Source organism: Notechis scutatus, chromosome 14, assembly GCF_049901735.1.
Source record: "Notechis scutatus isolate UNSWTSFEM ecotype Mainland chromosome 14, rNotScu1.2, whole genome shotgun sequence".
Taxonomy (NCBI): Eukaryota; Metazoa; Chordata; class Lepidosauria; order Squamata; family Elapidae; genus Notechis; species Notechis scutatus.
In genome coordinates, this window is record NC_142022.1 from 2,998,342 (window position 1) to 3,021,098 (window position 22,757).

At 52.0% G+C, this 22,757-nt stretch overlaps 2 protein-coding genes across 2 annotated transcripts; both read right to left on the reverse strand.

The window, feature by feature from the left end:
• Positions 1–714: 714 nt before the first annotated feature.
• On the reverse strand, positions 715–9,719 carry LOC113424198 (ras-related protein Rab-11A-like). Its single transcript, XM_087943261.1, has 5 exons — positions 9,435–9,719; positions 6,426–6,621; positions 5,718–5,911; positions 4,578–4,658; positions 715–2,050 (listed from the first exon to the last, which is right to left on the reverse strand). The coding sequence occupies exons 1-5, from the start codon at positions 9,472–9,474 to the stop codon at positions 1,908–1,910; spliced, it is 654 nt and encodes a 217-aa protein (XP_087799387.1). The 5' UTR covers positions 9,475–9,719; the 3' UTR covers positions 715–1,907.
• A 2,020-nt stretch (positions 9,720–11,739) lies between these two features.
• RAB25 (RAB25, member RAS oncogene family) lies at positions 11,740–21,139 on the reverse strand. The gene is made up of 5 exons (XM_087943262.1): positions 21,058–21,139; positions 16,628–16,823; positions 15,493–15,686; positions 14,815–14,895; positions 11,740–13,848 (listed from the first exon to the last, which is right to left on the reverse strand). The coding sequence occupies exons 1-5, from the start codon at positions 21,098–21,100 to the stop codon at positions 13,712–13,714; spliced, it is 651 nt and encodes a 216-aa protein (XP_087799388.1). The 5' UTR covers positions 21,101–21,139; the 3' UTR covers positions 11,740–13,711.
• Positions 21,140–22,757: the final 1,618 nt, after the last annotated feature.

Consider the following 22,757-nt stretch of genomic DNA (forward strand, 5'->3'; position numbering starts at 1 on the left):
GTTTTCACGGCTGCTTATCTCCAGAGGAAACCCCCCTCCCTGCTTCAGGACAGGAGTCTCCAACCCTGGCAACTTTAAGACGTGTGTGTGTGTGTGGACTTCAACTCCCAGAATTCCCCAGCCAGCTGTTCCAATCTGGAATCCTGCGAGATGAAGTCCACACGTCATAAAGTTGCCAGGGTTGGAGACCTGTGATTTAGAAGGGTGGGAATAAAGTGCTTTTAAATGGCCAGACATAATTTTCTTTATTTTTGTCAACATGGAAACCAAATTTATTTAAATTCTCCACCCATCAGCAACTAACGACACTGAGTGAGCAGGGCTAGGCTGGGGTGGGGGATATTACTTGACATCATAAGTAAATGCAGGTTTTGGACAAAACTGTTGAAAAATGTGGTCATGTGACTGCAGGATGCTACAAACAGCTGTAAATGCAGCCTGGTTACCAGGTGTGACCACATGACTGTCAGAACTTTGACACCCCCCCCCCCAGGTACTTATATAGTAACTTCAAACGGTCACTAAACAGCCAGTTATAAGTCGAGGACTATCTGTATCCCACTCTCTTCCCCAGAAGTGTTTCTTCAGAGGATCCAGAAACATGGACCCTCCTCCTCTTCTTCTTCCTCCTCTCCACCATCTGAACGCCAGGACAAGAAATTGCTTCAAAAGGGAGACTAGGAGAGCCCTGATTCCGTTATCACCAGAACATCATTATTGGACATATTTTATTTAAACACTCAAAACGCGAAATCCGAAAGATGACAAATTCCAGACCACCACATGGCACACATTAAAATCCCCACGTTTTAGTATTTACACAACTGGAGCAAAACTACAGTAAAATTCTGGTGGGGAGAATGAACATCCATGAACATCCTCTGGGGCTCATCCCCCTTTGTGGGTTTTCCAAAGGCAGCCATCCAAACGGGGGTCTCTGCTGGACCCTACAGGAATCTCTCTCTGTCCAGGTACACAAACTGCGTAAGGATTCCGGAAGAGCCACGCTCCCTTTCCAGAACTGCCTCAGAGAATAGTTGTAAGACACAGAGGTAAGAAGAGCCCAATTCTAGCAGAGTTTGGAAAAGAGGGAGGAGAGGTAGGTTGTTGGGGGGGGGTCCGACAGTGAGACTCAAGTCCACGTCAGCGACCGACAACAAGGACCTGATCTCCTGGGAGACTCCTAGGCCAAGGGGGTCTTCCTCAACCTTAAACACCAGCAGTTCAAAGTCAAGCTGGACCAGCAAGTTGCATTTTTACAACAGGCACACACACACACACACACACACACACACACACACGGAGTCACCAGGGAAGTCCCTCTCCTTACAGACTCAGGGGAGAGTCGAGCTGAGGCCAGAGGTGCAGGCCAGGCCGGTCGCTAAAGCCACCTGCAAGGTTCGGAATCGGTCCCCTGGGAGCCCCAGGGACTTTTAAAGTCACCCAAAGGACTTGGGGTCATGTGGGGGAAAGGGGCCTGTTTTAAAGATGCATCCCGCCTGAGGCCATAAGAGCGGAGACCCTCCGGGGGCCAAGGGGTCCGGGGCTCTCCCTCCAGTTCTTTCAAGGCCAGGGGGGCTGCTGCCTACCCTCCAGAGGGGCAAAGAGTTGGGAAACTCCGCAAGAACCTCCAGGGGCTGTTCAGCAGCCTCCTTCATGCTTCCTCCTCCCCCGCTCCCCCAAATCGGTCAGCGGCTTCCTAGGCTGCTGAGGAGCAGCCCCTCCCTCAGGAGAATCCAGGGCTGGGCAGCCTCCGGGGGTTGGGGGTGGGGGGCTCAGCTGCAGCCAAGGGGTAGCTTCAAGCAGGATGGGGAAACGGTGGGTGTGCAGGACGCAGAGTGAGCAGACCGGGGCGCCTGGTGGAGGAGCTGGCCCCTCCCCCCTCTGTGACGCTTTCCCACCCCAGGTTAGATGTTCTGGCAACAAGGGGTCTGCCTCGCTTCCTGTTGGGTGGGCAAGACTTTGATGGGCTCGATGGTGGTCCCGTGGCTGAACTCTGTCTCAGGCTGCCCTCCTGCAAGTTGTCGCTGGGATACGATCCGGTAGATTTCTGGAGGAGGAGAAAAGAGAGAGGAGGCCAAAGGGAGTTAGAAGCTCATCTCGGCGTTGAGCAGAAGCAGCCATGAGAGGAAAAGACAATCAATGCTAAAAAATAACTTTGGTCCAGAGATCCCACAAGACCGGCCGAGTTCCCTTCTGAAGTATATTAAGTGCTGCATCGTTGTAATTAGCGTATCCAGTGGCCCTGCCCGCATTGTGTCATATTCTCACAGCAAAGGGAGTGTCCTTAAACCCTGGTGGAAGCGATTCCTTCTCCTTTCCGTGTTTACACACTGAGTAGTCAGAACACAGGGATTTCCAAAAGCTTTGATCTGGCACCTAACAGAGGGTGGGGTTCAGGTGACTTCCTCATCTGCTGGGCTACACAACTTCCCAGGTATTTTATTTTATTTATTTATTTATTTTGTCAAGAGCTTACAATATAACAGAAACAAGAACCAATATAAGTTTAAACACAAGAAATAGGAACTAATAATTGGGGACAATAGGACAGGGACGGTAGGCACGATTGTGAGCTTATGCACGCCCCTTACAGACCTCTTAGGAAGAGGGTGAGGTCAATAGAGGTTAGTTTGAGGGTAAAGGAGTGGGGGGGTTTGAGCAGGTGACCACAGAATCAGGTAGTGAGTTCCAGACATTGATTCCTCTGTTGCAGAAATCGTACTTCCTGCAATCAAGCTTGGAGTGGTTTACATTGAGTTTATACCTGTTCTGTGCTCTTGTGTTGTTGTTAAAGCTGAAATATTCATTAACTGGTACAACGTTGTAACATATGATTTTATGTACTATGCTTAAGTCTAATCTTAGACAGCGTAGTTCAAGATTATCTAAGCCTAGAATCTCAAGCCTGGTGCTGTAGGGTATTCTGTTGTGAACAGAGGAGTGTAGTACCCTTCTGGTAAAATACTTCTGGACTCGCTCAATTGTATTTATGTCTGATATACAATGCGGATTCCAGACAGCAGAGCTGAATTCAAGTATTGGTCTAGCAAAGGTTTTGAATGCCCTAGTTTGCAAATCAGTATTACCAGAGGAGAAGCTTCGTCAAATTAAATTTACAACTTTTAAAGCCTTTTTGGCAATATTGTTGCAGTGAGCTTTGGCGCTTAGGTCATTCAATATCAGAACTCCAAGGTCCTTGACAAAGTGAGGGTCGTCAACAAGGTCATGTCCGCCTAGCTTGTATTTGGTATATAGATTTTTTTTTTTAACCAATGTGTAGGACAGAGTATTTGTTGGTTGAGATTTGGAGTTGCCAACTGTTAGACCATTCAAACATATAATCAAGGTCTTTTTGAAGGACGGTAGCATTGACGGTGGTGTTGAATAGTTTTACACCATCAGCGAAGAGGACGCAGTTGCTAATAAGGTGATCACAAAGGTCATTAATCTATAGTATAAAGAGTGTGGGTCCTAGAACACTCCGCTGATAACTGGTGCAGGGTTTGATAGGGCATTTCCTATTTTTACTATTTGTTGCCTATTTGACAGGAAGGCAGCAATCCACTTGTGAAGGGATCCAGAAATGCTGTAAGAATTTAATTTTAATAGTAGTTTGTCATGTACCACTGAGTCAAATGCTTTGCAGAAGTCAATGTAAATTACATCTATTGATTTACCCTGGTCAAGAAGTGTAGGCCATATGTTTTTGCAGTGTAGAAGTTGCAAATTGCAGGACAACTTTTTTCTGAAACCAAATTGTTTATTGGACATTAAGTTGTTTGACTCTAGGTGGAAGGTAATGCATTAATAATTGATTCCATAGATTTGCACGTGACGCAACACAATGAGATTGTTCTTTTGTACTGCGTTGGCCTTCCTGAAAGGAAAGTTTGAGTACTGCAGAATTAGGGAAGAGGCCACCTGTCCTGAAGCCTGCAGAGGCTCTGAGACTCCCCTACACAGAGGAGGAGGAGGAGAGGCTGCTTAGCACATGGTGTTCTGTCCTTGCATGACGTTTTGAAGTATAAAACGGCCTAATGAAAGGCAGTCGTGGAACACCCAAAGGCCAAAAATACAAACCTGTACAAAGGTAGAATAAGCCCCTCTTCGCTTGACCTATTTGCACCTGCTGGGTAAATGCACCCTGGGTGAAAGGTTGACCAAGCCTTCCCAAAACCCTTCTTGCCCCAACGTTAGTTAGGCACAACTTCCTCTAAAGCTGTGTTTTGTGATGGGTGGACTTCAACTCCCAGAACTCCTCCCAGCCAGTTGAAATCCATCCATCTTAAAGCTCCTGAGATCGAGAGAGACGTTCAAAGTGAGGCCTCTATGCCTGCCCAGGCATTCCCAGGAGGAGGTTCCCAGGTTTGTTTTGGACCCTGCCTCCACCGAGGGGATATAGGAGTTGACTTCCATATATTCCCCCTGCAAGGAACCCTCCGCCAACCTTTCTTGGTGCTCGTGACATCCCAGGTGGGTCTGCCTGCCTGCCTGCCTGCCTGCCTTTTGCCGCTCCCAAATCAGAGCACAACCTGTGTCCACCCAGGTTGGGTGTGAAGGGAAATTGGACATACCTGCCAGGATGTTGTGAAAGGCTGTCTCCACGTTGGTGGAATCCAGAGCCGACGTCTCAATGAAAGACAAGCCATTCTTTTCTAGGGCAGGTGGAGACACATAAAGAAACCGCCCGTCAGAGACGGTCCACCCACTGTCCCTGTGAAATGCTCCATCCAACCCTCATGTGCCCCTCAGATGCCAGGCGCCCCATTAAGTGCTGAGACTCAAAACCCAGAAATACCGGAAGTGCCAAAACGGGCCCGTTTTTCAGCCTCCCGAGGCTGCAGAGGCTTCCCTTGAGCCTCCGGGAAGGCGAAAACGGCCTCAAATGGGCCAAAAATCAACTGGGAGGTGCGCGCATGCGCAGTGCAGGGGGGGTGGGGAGGGTGTTGCGCACGCACATGTGGAGGGGGGCGGGGCGCATTGCATTGTGGGTGTCTGGCATACGTGTGCACTTTCGGCACACCACCACAAAAAGGTTCGCCATCACTGTCCTAAAGTAGTCCTTCATTTTTAAAGACAGCGAGGATTGTATGTCCAGAAGACACAATGTTCAGAATGAGGATCCAGGAATCTTAGAAGTGTCTCTTTAGAAAATTAAAAAAATGCACATGTTTATCTCCCAAAGTTATAATTCTCCCTGGAAACTTAGTGTGCAGACAAGGGTTTTTAAGTGAATTAATTCGCCCCTCCCCCTAATTTTAAAATGAATGAAAAAAACCAGTGACATCTTCACAACCCTGGGCTTTCCGCGTGCCTCCAACGGCCAACAGACTTAAACCCAGTGCTCCTTCTGTACAGCAGGACTCGCGGAAGGAGCTGTGGGCCCCTGGCCGAGTCTGTCCCCACACTGACCGCTGCAGGCCCCCACCCCCTTGCTCCAGGCCCAGGAAACGCCTGGCCAAAACCCTTGGAGGGGCACCCAACCCCGTGGACCCAGAGTCTGACCCAGCCCCCCCCTGAGGCTCTCCCCCTTCAGGATACGAGAGGGGAGGAGCCGAGGGCTTAGCTAATGAGCGCCTTTAAGAGCACGGATGAGTCGTGATGAGCCCAGAGTCCCTTCCTGTGGCCAAGAGGGACGGACGAAGGGATCTGAGCTAGCAGAATCCTCCTCGGGGGAAGGAAGGAGGGGCTCCTCCACGGGCTGGCAGCCTTACCTGCAAAGCTCTTGGCCTCGTCCGTGGGCACAGCCCGCAGGTGTCGCAGGTCGCTCTTGTTGCCCACAAGCATGATGACGATGTTGGCGTCTGCGTGGTCCTGCAGCTCCTTCAGCCAGCGCTCTGCGTTTTCATAGGTCAGGTACTTGGCGATGTCATAAACCAGAAGGGCACCGACCGCCCCTCGGTAGTAGCTACAGCAGGGAGGGGAGGGGGGGGTCACTTGCCTGCAGAACCAGACCTTCAGCAAGCTCTGAATCCCACCACCCACGGGAGGCCCCCACCCCAACGTGGCCTCTGTTCTTCCCAGGGGGCCACAGGGCTTTGCGCGTAGATGGGAGGACATCTTGCTAAGCCCACAGAATTGGCCCGATTTAACTGCCATTTCCAGCATCTGATGATCGGGTGGCCGCAATTCATGGTATTTTTGCCCCCCCCCCCCCAAAAAAATGGCATTTACTTCCAGTTTCTAGCATGGCTGGTTGGGGAATTCTGGGAGTTGAAGTCCACCCAGCTTAAAGGTTGAGAAATACTACCCTAGATGGATTTGTTCAGCTCACCTGGGCTCCCAAGCAGGACGACTGAGCTCCGGGGATTAGAGGCTGGGAGCCACTCTAACTTTCCCATTGGAAAAGGAGACCCTGCCTGGCCAAGGCGCCCCCTCCCCCTCCCCCACGGGCACCTAGGGGCAGCCACCCAGTCTCTTACGCAGAAGTGATGGCCCGGTAGCGCTCCTGCCCAGCCGTGTCCCAGATCTGAGCCTTCACAGTCTTGCCGTCCACCTGGATGCTGCGTGTGGCAAATTCCACCCCAATGGTGCTCTTGCTTTCCAAGTTGAACTCATTCCGGGTGAAGCGCGAAAGCAGGTTGCTCTTCCCAACGCCCGAGTCCCCAATGAGGACTACTGCAAAGAGGCAAGGGGACTCCGGTTAATTAAAATACCCCCAGAACCCTGTGAAAATGATGTTTTTTTGCGCTTCCTTGGCTTTGGCTTTTGTGAAGGTGGTTATTTATCTCATCCCCCTTTCTGAATTGTTTTGAGCCAAAGAACAGGCCAGCCTTTACACCAAGCAATTTGACCTCAGATTTGACAGCCAAACAATAACAAAATTTGAGCATTTGAATCTCCCAGAATAGGGTGAGGGAGATAGAAGTTTCTACGTATGAATGGAGGGAAGTACTTCATATAGATCAGGGGTTCCCAACCTGTGGTGACGATATTCCAGGGGGTGCGAGAAAAGTCCAGGTAAATAATAGGATATTGGCTATATGTTGGCATTTTTATTTATTATGCAATGGATTAACTTTGTTTTCATTTTAGAGTTAAGTATCGTTATTTAGTGGCCATCACATACATGGCTGAAAAGATTCAATCCTACCATATACTTAATGCGTTCAGTAGTTCCTAAAGTCTAAATTTCAGGGGGTGCGAGGTTCGAGTGAAATTTCTTTAGGGGTGCTGGGTGAAAAAAAGGTTGGGAACCACTGATATAGAGGAATATAGTTGATATACATACATACATGATAGAACATAGATGATGTAGAATAGAGATAGGATATATTTTTATTGATCTCAAAATGGCCGCTTGAGAATAATATAATTCACCAGCCCAACAGAACAGAGGGCAGCTGGGGTTTATATTCATCCCTAAGTTTCAGGCTGGGTTCTTAACCCCTTACTCTTGTTAAATGATGCAACAGTTCCCTCTGGATTAAGGGTCTTCAAACTTGGCAAGTTTGTGGACTTCAACTCCCAGAATTCCCGAGCTAAATGATAGGAGGGGGAATTCTGGGAGTTTAAGTCCACCCAGTTTTAAAGATGTCAAGTTTGAAGACCTCTGCCCTGGACAGAGAAGAACATGCCTCCCCTTCATCCTACACCTGTTAAGCAGCACTATGGATCCAGAGAAAAAAATGCAGCTCACAACAGCTTTACAGTAAAATGCACTACACCAGGGTCTCCAACCTTGGCAACTTTAAGACTTGTGGACTTCAACTCCCAGAGTTCCTCAGCCAGCAAAGCTGGCTGAGGAACTCTGGGAGTTGAAGTCCACAAGTCTTAAAGTTGCCAAGGTTGGAGACCCCTGCACTACACTTAAAGGAGGCTCAGACTCATTATGAATTTCCCATCTGAAAAAGAACAGGAGACAGAAGAGTAAAGGCAGCTTCACAAAGCAATTCCAGGCCTGTTTATGGAGAGAGGATCGCTCTTGCTCTTTTCTTCATTCTTTGTTTCATTATCAAATAAAAATGCACATTTTCCCAACTTTTTTCAGTGCAGTAAAATACCAAAAAAAAACACCTCATCTTAACCTTCTGTTTTCTACTTCACAACATTTCAAGCTATTTCTATAACTCCGAAATCATTCTAGTTCTGGAAACCTAAAATCAAATTCTTTTTTTTTTTTAATCTTTCGAGTAAAAAGTCCAGAAGTGGTTTCCAAGGAGAAAACTACGCCAATCCTTCTCTTTCAATTCAAACTCTCTCTGCTAGCTCCATCATCACCTTTACAATCTCTTCCCTTGTGGGAACAAGTGTGTCTTTTCACTTTTGTGCCTGTAAGACGTGCGGAAAGGATGCGCCCTCTGCTCTTCCCAGAGAACCACAAAAGGGAATCCCCCCTCACCAACCCCCCCTCCTCCCAGCTCCTGAACCACTGGCATGTCCCTCATTCTGGCTTCTGGCAAACCTGCATGTGACGTGTGTGGCACGTGGCCCATCCTACACCTGCCCTGCTAGGTGAGAGCAGAGCTCCCGCAAGGAGCCGCCCTGAGAGGCAGGCAGCCCTGACTCACCTGCTGGAAAGCTCTCTTAGGGCAGCACCAAGTTCCCAAGACCAAATACCTGGCTGGGGAATTCGCGGACTTGAAATCTGCCTGCCTTAAAGGTGCAGAGGTTGACATTGACATAAACAGAGAAATGGGCACCAAAGGGTTAAAAGACCTCAGGCGGTGGGAAAGCAGCATCTAACTCAGGGGTGTCCAATCTTGGGAACTTGAAGACCTGTGGACTTCAATTCCCAGAATGCCACAGCTAGTAAAGCTTAATTCTAGTTGTTTTCCTTCCTTCCTTTCCACTCCGAGTTGCTAAAAAGTTGATTGAAAGCTGGCTGCAGAATTCTGGGAGTTGAAGTCCACAGGTCTTCAAGTTCCCACACACCCCTTTACTGAATAAAGGTCTCAGCACCTGGTCAGGTCAATGAAAAGATTTTAGGATCTGGGAGGTCCGGGCCTGGTATGAGACCTGCTGACAAGGGAATGAAAGGGAGGGGGTCTACAATGACCCTCAGCCTTTCTACCTGTGGCTCCTCCTACCTGGCGTAGGGGTGGGGGGCAGAATGAAGCTACCCCTGCTGGGGCTGTAATTCCCAGAATCCTAGGTTGGCTCGGGATTTGGGCGGGGGGGTCGCAGCCCACCTGGAGCAGTCAGGTGAGCGCCCGCGAAGGCTCCTCCAGGGAAGCGGTGGCGCTTTGAGGGCTGGTTCAGTCCGGAGTGGGGAGGGGGAAGGAAGAGGGATTCCCACGAGCCGGCAGCCACCAGCGAAAGTTCACCGGCTCTGCGGAACGGCCGTGGCGAAACCGGGGAGTGGCTTGCAAACCTCTTACGGCCCCGGAACCGAGAAAACGAGAAAGGAGCAGCGTTTTTAGGCAGCAGGTGAGCCCGAGGGGAGAAGGGGGCTGGGGGGGTGGAGGCCGACTTGGCAAGTTCTCACTTACTCTTGAACAGGTAGTCGTACTCGTCGTCCTTGCCCCGCATCGCGCCCGGACTTCTGCGCTGCCTCCCGACGGAGCCGGTCAGCCACACCTGCGCGTCCCTCTCGCCCGGAAGAGCTGGCGGTGATCTCACGGCCCGGCGATTTCCTGCGTCGGGCCGGCTTTAGGTAGGCGGTTGGAGGTCAGGCTTTCCGGGCTGGGTTGGCGCCTCTCCCGTGGCGCTGATTGGCCCGGCCTCGCCCCTATTGACTGCAGGCAGGTTATCCGGCTGCTCACCTGGCCAGGTAGGAGGAGGGGAGGTGCGCGCGCGCTCCCTCCGGCTCTTTAAAGGGGCCGCCTCATTCCACCTGAAGGGGAGAAAACAAGGGCGGGATTCTGCCCGGGTTTTTAGTTTACCTACTTCTGAACTGACTCCCACCCTAGTGAAATAGGTGGGGTGTGCAGCTGCTGTTTCCAAGCGCCCCCAGATCCTGCAGCCCCCCAAAGCCAAATTCTGGGATCAGTTATGCAAATAGAGACCACCAGGGCTGTAGGGCTGCGTCTGTTGGCTGAAGGGAGAAGTTTCCCCAGAAGTCTGAAACCTCCCACATCAGCCCAGTCTGGGATCTGTCTGTCTGTCTGTCTGTCTACAAGCCAGCTATTCTTGGAAAAGTCTTCATCGATGTTTACTGACAGCAAACTTTGCCTTTTATGCATTTCCAGATTTAGACATCACAGGTAAAATGCCCTTGAAGGTGGTTAGTCCTCAACCGTTTGTTTAGCAAATGTTTGAAGTTACAGCAACATTGTAATGGATTTATGACCTGTCCTCACACTTATGACAGATGCAGCATCCCCCGTGGTCGCACCAAATTTAACGGGCTTGGCAACGGGCGTGTATTTGCAACAGTGGCCGCATGATCCCAGGGTCACGAGATAACCGTTTGCAACCTTCCAAGCCAGCATCCAAAAAGCAAAATCAGCGAAGAAGCTGGATTCATTTAATGACAATGTGACTCACTTAACAACTGCTTGATTCACTTCACACCTGTGGCAGAAAAGGTCATCAAATTGGGAGTGGCTCACTTAACCACCTTGTTTAGCTATGGAAATTCTGCTCCCAATAGTGGACATAAGTGGAGGACTGTGTGGGGGGTCAGCCGGAACAGACCGAGTACAGCATTTGTGACTTTGCCTCACCCTTTAATAATACATTTAATCTGAGCTTAAATCTGAATTAAGGAAGCACGGCTGTTTGGGGTTGGAAAAATCATTTTTATCATTTTTTTCCTAGCTCTGGTAATTACACCAAATCAATTTTTTAAAACAGTTATTGATATTCACTGTTCTTCTTAGGGCAGAGTTTGGCTATCTTTGGGGAGCGCCTGGCTACATTAATGGCAATCCATGGATCTTGCTGGGAGATCCTTTGAAAGTCTGAAACAGGTTAAAAATCAGCGCCTGACAATTTAATATTATTTTCATTGCTGGGAAAATGCCCGGCTGCGTAACCTGAATTTTCCTTTGCGAGATTGTAGGGGTGCTGGGTGAGCCCTGGTCTCCTGGCCTTTTGCATGATGCGCAACTGAAAACAAACTACTTAAGAACTGGTTGCTACCAAGTGTAAATTTATACCAATTAAACCAGTTCCAAGATACCACATTATGTTAATTTGATATCCTGGAGATGCCAGGCATGTAATTTGCTGTCATGGGGCACTTTGTCAAAAGCATTCACAGCCTTCCCACCATTTAATAAGGGAAGTTCTCTGAGGTCAGTTGATCAGCGAGATTTCTTATTAATATTATTCCATGTTCTGGGTTCAATTTTTATTTGACTAAATTTGCTGCAAAGCAATGACCTTTCTGGGTGTCTCCATGCTGACTCCTGGTGGTAACCTGCAGTGGTTGTTTCTCCTCTCCCTTGGACTTGGCGCAGAGGTTGGCATCCCTGGAGGAAAAGCCAAAGGAGTGGAGCATTGCATAGTCAACCTTTAGCCAGGAGGAGGAATGGGTAGGAATTGTTCTGCTGGCTGGGGTGAGGGAGGAAGCTGGAGAGGGAGGGATGGCGGCCTCTTCCGCCTGTTTTCCTGCATCGAGCAAGATGAGGTCCCCCTTTAATCCTGCCTGGTCCTCAGGGATGGAGGTCTTCTGAATCTGGTGGCCTGTCTGGGAGAGTCCCATTTCTTCTCATCTTGTTGAGGGGATCCATGATGCCTTGCACTCCCCCCACCCCCAGTTCCCTTCACTTTCCTCCCAAAACAAACAAAACATACTTTTCCCTTAGAGGACCATCATATCAAGCCACCTGGTAAAAAATACGCACTCCGTCATCCGGAAAAATTTATTTAGAAATATGTTTATATATATATACATATTTATAAATGTACACGCACAATATGAGAGGCTCCCATCCCACAAAGTCACGTGTCTTATGGATGGAGGAGTTAGAAAAAAGAATGCAGTGATGCACGCAAGCAAAAGGAATCACTGCAAGTTAGGACTGTCCACCTGAGGCCACCATAAGAAGCGCCTACCAAGCCCAACCTGGTTCAAGCCCACCTAGGAAACCTCCGCAATGGGAGGGCTACCTGTGACTTTCAGCTTCATTTCTCTGCAAGCAAGGAAGCGATTTAAGCTTCTGACCAGGCTGATTGGTCCAGCTGCAGCTCCAAAGATCTGTGGGTCTCCTCGTGGTCCATCCACCCTGGCCCCATGGAGCCAACTATTCCCAAGGGAAGAAGACATCGCTCAACATCAAAAAGGTGGCATCAGGAAGCGGCTTCCTTTGTTCTCCTACCCCGCAATTCAAGAATCATCTATATCCAACTTCTATATACAGGCATGATAAGGCACAATTCTCTCAACCAATTGTGGTGAAAACCAACCACAATGTGGTGCAGGTGGGCTGTGCAGAAAAGCCACAACTCCTGTTTCCTTGACCCAGTAGCTGGGCCCACACACTGCCCTTAGCTAGAACATCAGCTGCCTGGTGACTTCTTTGTATTCATTTCCTAAACTGACATGGCTACACATCTGATCTACATGGCTCAAAGGGGCTAGCAAAACATTGTTTTAGCATGTTGTTTGAACTTGGTTACTGTAGCCTGTAACCATGGTTTGTGTGTGTCTTGGTCAAGTTCTCTTTTGCCAGTTGCTTAGAGGGGCTCATCACCCACCAACCGTCACCACTTCCTAGTGGTGTCCACTTTCATAAATGAACAATACTTCTGTCCTGCCCGCCATTTACAGGTTCTACTTCCAGACCAATAAAATTCCTTTATTCCTTCCAGAGGAAGAAAAAAACCTTTTGTCTTTCATTTGGATTAGGAGATTCCACATATGCCAGGGAATTTCCCTTTCCAGATTTCGAACCTCTGACTCCAGGGTGGCCAGAGTGAGGGGCTGGGGTTCTGCCTGGACCACCTTCCCAAGATGGATTCCCGTGCACCTTTGATCCTGGCTCGGGTGGGTGGGAAGACTATTTTTTTAATCGTCTTTCTGCCAGAAATGGCGGGATTCTTTCCAATTTCATCCATGTTTTTAATTTCACTCTTTCACTGGTGAGAAGGAAATGGTTGTGGAGAGCTGAGGGCCAGAAGAGAGGAGGGGGGTTCCTGCTACAGCACGGAGTAGCCAAGCGTGTGTGTGTGTGTGTGTGTGTGGCCTACAATGGAGTCAAGCTCTGCAGGGCAACTGCAGAAAAAGCCCCCGCACCAACCCAGGTCAGCAAACACTTTTAAGCACCATCAGAATGACTATACATAGAGGTTCGGGTAGGGTTATTATCTTTGAGGAATCATGGCTAAGATCAGATCTTCCCATCAACTCCTCTTCCAGCCCAGGTTCTGCCCTAATGCTGCCAGGGAGCGAAAGGCACTAACTGGTGAGTCCTCCGTGGCATCAGTGGCTGGAAGTACCGGCAGGAGGGATGAAGGAAAGTGTTTGTTTCACAAGGCACAGCCAGATATCTGGCCTTAGAATTGGCCTCTTGGCTTCAGTGAGTCTGTCCTACGTGTGGGTGAATCTGGATCCAATCCAGAACCAGCTTTGGAACGATTTCCTATGTTGCTCCAACAACAGACCAAGTTCTCAGAGGTGACGTAGGCAAACCAGGTCAAGAAATTCTGAAGTCCATCTATGGCTAAACTGCAGTACAACAGGCTTTTAGCCTATCCTGGCTTAATGTTGGCTTAATGTGAACCCAGCCACTGGCTCATTGGGCAAACCAGGATTAAACTCTCTCCTTGGCTTCATGCAGAGTGCATGAAGCCGGCCGGTGACTCCCATCCACTGGCCCCCTCAGAGGCTCATGCAGCAAGACTTCTTCCCCTCAGCGGCCGCCGAGGTGGATGCCACGTCGCTATTTTCGGTAGAGAGCGAGATCTTGTTGTCCAGAGGGCTCCTCTGCTTCTTCTTCTGCTCTTTATTGAAAATATCTAGAAACAGGAAAAAAGAAATAAAAGGTGTTTTACATCTGCAGCGAAGATACCACCAATTCTCCATGTTGTATTAGAATAAATACAATTTAGAACAGGGGTGTCCAACCTTGGCAACTTTAAGACTTGTGGACTTTAACTCCCAGAATTCCTCAGCCAGCAAAGCTGGCTGAGGAATTCTGGGAGTTGAAGTCCACAAGTCTTAAAGTTGCCAAGGTTGGACACCCTGATTTAGAATATGATATGATACAATATATGTTATACTATATAATAATAATAATACGGAGTCGAAGTCCACACCGCGGAAAGTTGCCAATGCTGCGAAACTGGTTCAGAGGATCAGGAAGTCCTGACGCTTCGGAAGGGCCTTTGCGGAGGGGAAGGATGATCAAAGGAAGAGGAAGAGCAGCGGTGACAAGGGCTCCCTCTTCCCTGGAGTTTGCTACAGCCTGAGCTGTGAATCTAATCTGTTTCCAGGAGGGGCATATAGTAAATAAATAACCCCCTTGAGCAGCCTTGCAACGGGCCTGGCAGCTGAACCCTGGCATGCGGAGGGCTAGAAGCATCTCTTAAAGCTCTGGACAGTCATTTGCCAATCTGACTCTGATCCGGAAGAAGTCCAGAAACCACCCAATTCTGTCGAATAGCAGGACTCGTTTGTCTCAGAACAGAAGGTCTGCTGTGGACCAAACTCCAAACTAAGGAAAATCTTGAATTTTCAAACTGACTTCCTGGTGAATTTAAGAGAGGTTCACTATAGAAACCCCACCACCACCCGCCCCCCAGATAATGGCAATTACGGTATTGCTATACTTCTTGCTGGATAATCAGGTAGAAGCCTGTCGAGCTCCAAGTCAATAAGACGTTAGAGGCTTCCCTGTGTAGTGGAAAGCCAAATCTCGACCGGCGGTCAAAGTGCAACCAGTCCTCCCAAGGCAGCCCTGCCTCAGGTCACCCCCCACCTACCTCTCAAAATGGTTTCGAATGCCAGCTCCACATTGGTGGAGTCCAAGGCAGAGGTCTCCACAAAGAGCAGCCCATTGTTTTCTGCGACAAGAAGACAGAAAAACCCCTTCAGTGGCCAAAGAAGCAATGGAGTTTAACCGAAAAAAAGGTGTGAAAAAAGCCACTCCAATTAAATTTATTCCTATTTGCAGGAAGACAGTGTGAGGGAGACCGGTTCCTTCTTCAGGGAACAGCCGCCATCGTAGAGAAGAAATGTCGACATTAAAGATTAGGACGGTGCTATAGTGCCCACATCTCAAATTAAGAAAGGACTGGTCTGCTGTTTTCTTTGGGCCTGTTTGTTTTTCTTCTCAGATGCCCATTTTAATGGGTTGTATTAAGATCATTAAGTCAGGATGAATAAATTGCTGGGCACACCACTTCCTTCCTCTTGCAGCTTCCAGCTGAAAACCAAGTCAACTAATTACCTCCAAACTATTTTGGACTGCAGATCCCATCCTTGTGAACTACCGGGGCTGATGGGGATTGCCATCCAAAACTTCCACGAGTCCTGGAGCAGCCGGTCTGGTTTTTCACCCAGAGTCAAAGCCATGGACCACGTCCTGCCTTGAGCTCAGCGCTGCACCCACGGCCACTCGGGTCTCGCCCCTCTGGGGAAGGGCAGGCGCCCCTTCCTACCTGCGTACATCTTGGCCTCTTCCGTGGGCACCTCTCGGGCCTGGGCCAGGTCTGTCTTGTTGCCCACCAGCATCACCACGATGGTGGCCTCTGCGTGGTCGTACAGCTCCTTCAGCCAGCGCTCCACCACATCGTACGTCTGATGCTTGGTGATGTCGAACACCAAGAGGGCTCCCACCGCCCCACGATAGTATCTGTGGCAGATAACAAGGAAAAGAAGTGAAGAGAAGGAACAAGAAAGGAAGAGGAGCAACCAGGCTCATCCTTCTGAGCTTCTGCTTGGTATCTCCAGGGATGGGATGGGATGGGTGGTTGGTGGCCCTTTTTCGGCCAGGAGATTGTCGTTCCTCAGAGGAACCAAAGTCTTCGGCTGACAGCATCCCCTCCAGGGCTGTCAACAAGGCAGCCAAGGATTTGCAGGACAGCACTGAGCATGGACACCGTTTCTATGCCTTTCCGGTGCCACAAACGCACCTCAGAAACTGAAGTAGCTGCCTTGGCTCTTCCCATTCAGTTAAGGCGCAGAAGAAGAGTAAAATACACGGACACAGAGACAGCGTTGCTATCAGTAAAGGAGACTCTTTGTAGCTCCGGGTTCAACTGTGGCGTCCTTGGTGCTCACTGAAGTTGGTGGTTTTCTTGCAGCCATTTCATTATCCAATTGGGTAACATCATTTGTGCTAGATAGCACTGATGACGTTACCCAGCTGGGTAATGAAATGTCTGCAAGAAAACAAACTCAGAGGCCTGAGGGTTACATGGATGTCATCCATCAAACCAGGGTGTGAAAGTTTGGTATCAGATGATGTCAACTCAGCTGCTTCAGTTTATGTTGAACCTAGAAAACAGGTGACTCCAGTCATCCTGTATGACAGACACAGTTTCCCCTTCACGCCCGCAAGATGTTCCTCTAAGACACGTCTAGATATGCCCTGGCTACGTCCACATCCAGGCTGATTCTCTTATGACTCATTCGTGAACCCAACAGGTTCTGCGGAAAACACCTGCAAACACCTTGATCAGGTCACGCAAAGCACCAATTTAAAGCCTACGAGACTGAGAAAGGTGGGAGGAAGGAGACATTGGACCTTCCAGCTCGCAGCCCACTTGGCCAGCCCCCTTTGCCTCTACTCACGCCGATGTGATGGCCCGGTAGCGCTCCAGCCCGGCCGTGTCCCAGATCTGGGCTTTCACCAGGGCGTCTCCCACCAGGATGGTGCGCGTGGAGAATTCCACCCCAATCGTGGTGCGGCTGTCGTGGTTGAACTCGTTGCGGGTGAAGCGCGAGAGCAGGTTGGTTTTCCCCACTCCAGATTCGCCGATCAGAACCACTGAGGGGGATGAAGAAGAGGAGGCCGTGTCAGACGCTACGTGCGTTTCTGCCTCAGGCCATGCACAGGCCATGCTCATTTTAATCATGGGTTTGGGGGAGGGGTGTTAGCCAATCTCAGGGGTCGACTTTAGATAGCCTTCTTGAGCAGAGGTCTCCACCTTGGCCACTTTAAGACCTGTGGACTTCAACTCCCAGAATTCCTCAGCCAGCAAAGCTGGCTGAGGAATTCTGGGAGTTGAAGTCCACAGGTCTTAAAGTGGCCAAGGTTGGAGACCTCCGTTCTTGAGAGTTGGAGCTGCAGTGGCCGAGCTCAGCCAAACCACCCCCATTCCTCCTCATTTGCCAGCTGTGATTTGCACCTTCTGCAGCACTGGGTTCAAATCCAGGAAACGGCCGAGCCAAGGAACGTGCAGTCCAGATTGGGACCACGAGAGGGTAAGAGCCGGCCCCATCCAAGGCTCAGTTTCCCTCAGAGGCAAGCCAAGGTTTATGCTGACCTTCTGGGGGGCTCCCAGGACCCTTTGCCCAGCAAGGCCAGCTCTTCCCCGCCCCTCCACCACCACCCTGGGGCTGAGATTGTGCAAGAGGCTAACCGCACTTTAGCTAAGGGTGTGCAAATCCGGTGGATGTGGTCAGCCTGAGGTTCCTGAATTGCACTATTCCGCTTCCTCAGGAAATGGTGTGGAGTAAACCAAGGTTCAAGTTAACCATGGAAGGGGGGGGAGGCATTTGTGAAAGTGTCTCTTTGTTGCCTCAGCCAAGTGCTTGCCCCCACGGGAGTAACGGACACACACCCACCCCTCAAATATTGATGTATCTTCTTTACAAGAGAATCTACTGCAGGCTCTGGGTGACTCTGAAGTTATTCCGTGGCCTCCAAGGGCCCTCTCGAGATTCCACTTCTAGCAACTGGGGAGGGTGTGCCGAAATCTGAAGGGCCCCCACCCTCCAACACGCATGCTAATTAGGGAGAACACAGTCTCCCCCCCCTCTCTTGGCCACAGCAGGAATGCCAAATGGGCGAAGCAGCTGCGTTGCCTTCCTCAACTGAACCCCTGCTGGAGATGCTGAGGAAACTTGGCCCCACCGGCCGGTGACCAGATCTGCACCCTCTGTGGGGAAAGGAGCGGGTCCCGGAGGGTGAGCCCTGGCAGAGACTAGCCGGCTGCTCAGAGGGAGCCTGAAGACCGGAGCTGCCTCCTCTGCAAAGGGCCCCTGGCTCTTTCCACCCCACCCCCCAAAGGGCCCCGCCACAAACACGGCCGGCCAGGCTCTCATTCCGCAGCGGGATTTCATGCCCTGAAGGTTTCGCAACTGAATTGGGGCAGGAAGGGCAAGTGCAACAGGGCGTAACCGGGTGAAGGGCGCTACGAGGAGGGGCAGCCCAGGACCGCAGGCAGCCGAAGGAAATTCCCTGAAAAGAAAGCTGCCGGGGGAGATAGATGATCCCCTGATCACCCAGGGACCCATGGATGGGACTTTCTGGATCCCGAGGAGGAGGTCCGATCCAGCTTCAGGAGGTACGGCCAGGAGGCGCAGCCTGCAGCCTCCCTCAGGGGCTCCTAGGCAGTTGCTCCTCCCAGCACTTTATAGGGCCCCAGGCAGGAGCTCCACCTTGCTGGAACAGGTGAATCACTCACTCTCACACACACAGTCATTCTCACACTCACTTGTATACACCCACGGGCGGGGGGAGAGAGAAAGGGGGAGAAGAGTATCTGTTCTAGGAGTAGCCCAAGCAGGGAGTGACCAGCCGGGGTGGGGGTGGGGGCAAAGCTCTTGGATGTCCTGGCTTGACTGGCTGGACCTCCGGTCTGGAGTAGGCAGGCTCAGACCCCCAGGACTTTCCTGGGGCAAAGGTGAGCGCTGGGCTGGGTCAGCAGCCGCACCCCAGGCGGGAGGGAACCCTGCACGGAGCGGGCACTTCCTGGAGGAACCGGCTCAGGGCCCCTCCCTGGGGCTGAACCTCTTGGCTTCTCTTTCGGGCCGTTTGTTTGCTTGTCTGTCCACCGGGCCAGCCTCGCCTGCAGTTCTGGGCCCTGCTCCGGGGGGGGGCTTTGGCTCACCTGCTGAAGGGGGGTGCGGGGGCTGCTCCCCTCAGACGCCACCCGTGACCTCTCAGGCTGCCAGGTGAGGCGTCTTCCTCGCCTAATGTCTGATTCAATCCCTAATGTGTCTTTTCCGAGTCTTATCAGCACTCAAAATCTCCATTTGTCAATAGAAATACACTACTAACTAACCAGTTAAAGGAAGTTTGCCAATCACAAAAGAGTGATTATGCCCCCTGAAATGTCAGCACTTAAGAGACCAGAGTTAACACGAAACAATCGTAAAATGTTAAATGGAAAACCAGGAATCCGACTCTGAATCGATTATCCGTTTGGGTCTAAAGACGCTTTGACTTTTTATCCCACTACACCTTGGCACTGCACAGGCCCCAATTTTAGCCTGAGATTTCCTTGCCAAGAGCGAAATTGCCTTGAGCCAGAAACACGGAAGATATGGAACAAAATCATCCAATGAACCACCAGATTAAAGGGAAATTTAATCTGAAGTTGATGAAAGCACCTATCTGGGCTGTTCCTTGAAGAAAATCTTCTCTGACACACGTTATTGTTTTTCAGTTTGCATTATTATATTTATATACACCTTTCTGCTGATGGTATCTAAGCGCTCAAGGCCGTGAGCAACAATCATAGTTGAGGAAACTCAATGTGGTGCCCGCATAAGCCGTTTCTTCTCAAGCTGGTTTCTGTTTTCACGATGGAAATGACTATTTCTTGCTCAGGAAGCAGGCGAGGGACACTCTGCCTTGCAGAGTTCTCTCCTTTGGCCCTGCTTGTGTGTTTTTTCTCTCTCTCTCTCCCCCCTTCCCCCTTGTTACTTCCTTGAACACAGTCATAATTGTGACTGTGTGTGTGTGTGTGTGTGTGGTGTTTACACACCAATATCCACATCTCCTTTTTAACACTTTCTAATACACAAAGGTTAAGGCTTCTATCACACCGCTGGTGTATTCTGCATTTAACAGCACATTTTATGAGGTCGGTGCAGGCCAGTCAATGCAATCAGAAACCATCTACACTGAGAGAGCGGAGGGCCCGATCCCCTACTAGGTTAATAAGGCTGCAGTGCTTTGCTTCTGCTGGTCGGGGTCAGCGTGCATGTGTTCCCCCCCCCCTTCCCCTGTGTAAGAATGGCTCCTTGCAGGAAAAGGCCCTGCAAGGCACACAGAGAAAAGGCTCCCCTTGCTGTGAAGGGGGGGGGAGGAGGAGGAGGAGGAGGAGGCAGGCCAAGCACCTCCAGGGCATTGAAGTACCGGACTCCTCCGTGCTCCCTAAGAAAGGATTTCTAAGGGCCCAAGTGGGGGAAAGAGGCAGGGAGAGGAACCCTCCTAGGGGAGCCGCATCTTCCAAAATGTTGTGAGTGAAGCTTTCCAGAACATTCACACCTTTGGAGAGCAAGGCAGGTTCTATTCTGGGCATTTTTAATCTAAAAAAAAGTAAATATAACTCTTGGGAAAGAAGCAGCAGGCCACGTCCCAAATTGGGCTGGCCATGCGGGTCAGGTGCTAAACGGGAGGGGGCTGCCGGGCACATGGGGGGCCCCAGAAGCTGCCAGGAGAGGCCGGTCCCTTCTGGCCCCTGGCAAGAGGGGCAGGTGGAGGAGGTGCAGGGGCCCCAACGAGGCCCATCCTGGGGCCCCAGAACTGCCAGGTTTCTGCCTGTGCTGAGCACACACACACACACACACCCCGAATCCGGCTTTCTTCACCTCCTTCGCTGGCAAAGCTGCTCAGCTAAACGGGAGCTGGGGGGCGTGAATGGGGGGACTAAGCGAGGCCCCTGCGGACTGAAAGGGTTGCGGGGGCAACTGAAGACCGCCGAGCCCAGCGGAGCCTCCTCGCTGCCCACAGAACCGCCGGGGAGGGGAGAGGGGCGGGGGCGGCGGAAACGAAAGTGGCCCTTTCGCCTCGCAGGGACCGGGAGGCTGGAATCCTGCAGCGGCATCGAGCGGATCCCGGCGCGGGGACCGATTCTTGGGCGGGGAGAAGGGCCGAGCCCGAACCGGCAGGGCGGCCGCCCCCGAAGCCCCAGCCGAGCCTTCCCTCCGAGCGCCCCGCTTCCCACCAACTTCCCCCCCACCCCCGCCCCGCCCGAACCGCGGCCGGCCCGGCCCTGCAGGGGAGACCCCGCCGGCCGCCCGCCCCCGCCGCCCCCGCCGCCCCTCGCCTTTGAAGACGAAGTTGTAGTCGTCGTCCGCCGCCGCCGCCATGGCTGGACGCACCGCCGCTGCTGCTGCTGCTGCCGCTGCTCTGCGGGCGAGGCGGTGGCGGCGGCGGGCGGGCGGGGCTCACCTGGGAGGGCGGGGCCGGCGGCAGGTGAGGCGGGCAGCGGGGGCTCCGGGGCGCCGCTGCCCTGCCGGGCAAACGGGCCTGGCTTCCCGGGGGCTGCCGCTTCCTTGGCTCCGCCGACGGCGGCTCGGGCGCTCCTTTGCCAAGTTGGGCCAGCGGAGCGAGGCTGCTCGCTCTCCAAAGCTGGGTCGGCGAGGCGGGCCGTGGCCAAAGGAGCCCTGTTCTCTACCTGGCCGAAACGGCCGGCGCCAGTCGGAGAGCGGGGCCGAGGCGCTCCCGGCGAGCGCGGCTGGGGAAGAGGCGGGGGCTGCGAGACGCCCGGGCTGGGGATCCGTCCGTGGGAGGGAAGCCCCAAAGGCGCCCCTGGCCGCCGTTGCACCGAGCCTGCCCGGGAGGCCGGGCGGGGGCGGGTGGGACTCGTCTGCCGGAGCCCGGCTCGGCTTTCGGCCCGCGGGATTGCCAGGCGGCTCTTTGCTGCCTCCCGAGTCGCCGCCCGGACGCCCCCCCGGCTCTTCTTGGCTGCGCTGCCTTCCTCTCTCGGCGCCCAAGTTGGGGCTTCGCGGGACCGTCTCACAGGTTACGTTGTTGTACAGATTGAACCGATAGAAAACTCTCGACTGACAGATCATTAGAAGCGGGAGGCGGCTTGGAAAACTCCCCCAGAGCCGATCGAATGGAGTCTCCTTTCGTGCCGCTGGGCTGCAAAAACGACCCACCGCCTCTCATCGCTGCCCAGCTCTTCCTCGACCTTGGCACCTGGAGACTTGTGCCCTTCAACTCCCAGAATCCCCCAGCTGGCCACATTGGCCACGTTTCCTCTGGGAAGCAGGAATGTGCCCCTTTGCCACAGTGCGCCCCCCCCCCCTTTGTAGGCCACGGGAAGGGGCTCCTTTGGCCGTGAAGCCACAGGCCTCCCGTCCATCCGGTCAGACCAGAAGGCAGGAATGTGGAAGGGGTGACCTCAGCGTGGCTGCAATGTGGAAAGGCAAGCTGAGGCGGTGCTGGCAAACCTCCGGAGTCACCTTGTTTACTTTTAGGCTCAAAACACTTGGAGACACTCAAGGCGTTGTTGGTCAGAGAACCGGAGGCGGCGGCCAAGGCGGCCTGGATAAAGTGTGACCTGCTTTTTTGTAGGCACAGCCTGTGACAAAATGCATTCAAAAAGCAAGCGGAACTTTGATTATACCGTTGCCAACATCCTCTTTCAGGACGGAGAGGATCCCTGAACGGGGAACCGAGAGAGGGCTGGCATTCTGGCCGAGCGGAGCTGCCCCTGTCTTCCCCAATGGAGGCTCTCCCTGCTGCTCCCCGTCCCTGGCCAGCAGTCGATGTCTTCCCCTACGTTCACCGCTTTGCTCTCTTCCGTTCCCAGGCCCCGTTTTCATCGAGCTCCTTGGCGGTGAACGAAAGACAACGAAAGCATCCGTGGCAACTCACATCAAAACAAAACATTCCAATTCATAGTCAGTGATAAGGTAAACACGACCGTAGGTCCCCATTGGATCAGCCCAGTTGGTGCTGTCTGAGTGGGAAATACCACTTCAAGAGCTGCGGTGGCGCAATGGTTACAGTGCAGGA

Excerpts from the sequence above, each read along its gene's own strand:
- LOC113424198 (XM_087943261.1), bottom strand. The coding sequence starts at position 9,474 with ATGCGGGGCAAGGACGACGAGTACGACTACCTGTTCAAGA. Across the intron at positions 5,912-6,425 it reads TACCGGGCCATCACTTCTGC|CTACTACCGAGGGGCGGTCG; the intron begins GTAAGAGACTGG and ends TCCCTGCTGTAG. Across the intron at positions 4,659-5,717 it reads CGAGGCCAAGAGCTTTGCAG|AAAAGAATGGCTTGTCTTTC; the intron begins GTAAGGCTGCCA and ends CACCTGCCCTAG.
- RAB25 (XM_087943262.1), bottom strand. The coding sequence starts at position 21,100 with ATGGCGGCGGCGGCGGACGACGACTACAACTTCGTCTTCAAAG. Across the intron at positions 15,687-16,627 it reads TACCGGGCCATCACATCGGC|ATACTATCGTGGGGCGGTGG; the intron begins GTGAGTAGAGGC and ends TATCTGCCACAG. Across the intron at positions 14,896-15,492 it reads AGAGGCCAAGATGTACGCAG|AAAACAATGGGCTGCTCTTT; the intron begins GTAGGAAGGGGC and ends TTCTTGTCGCAG.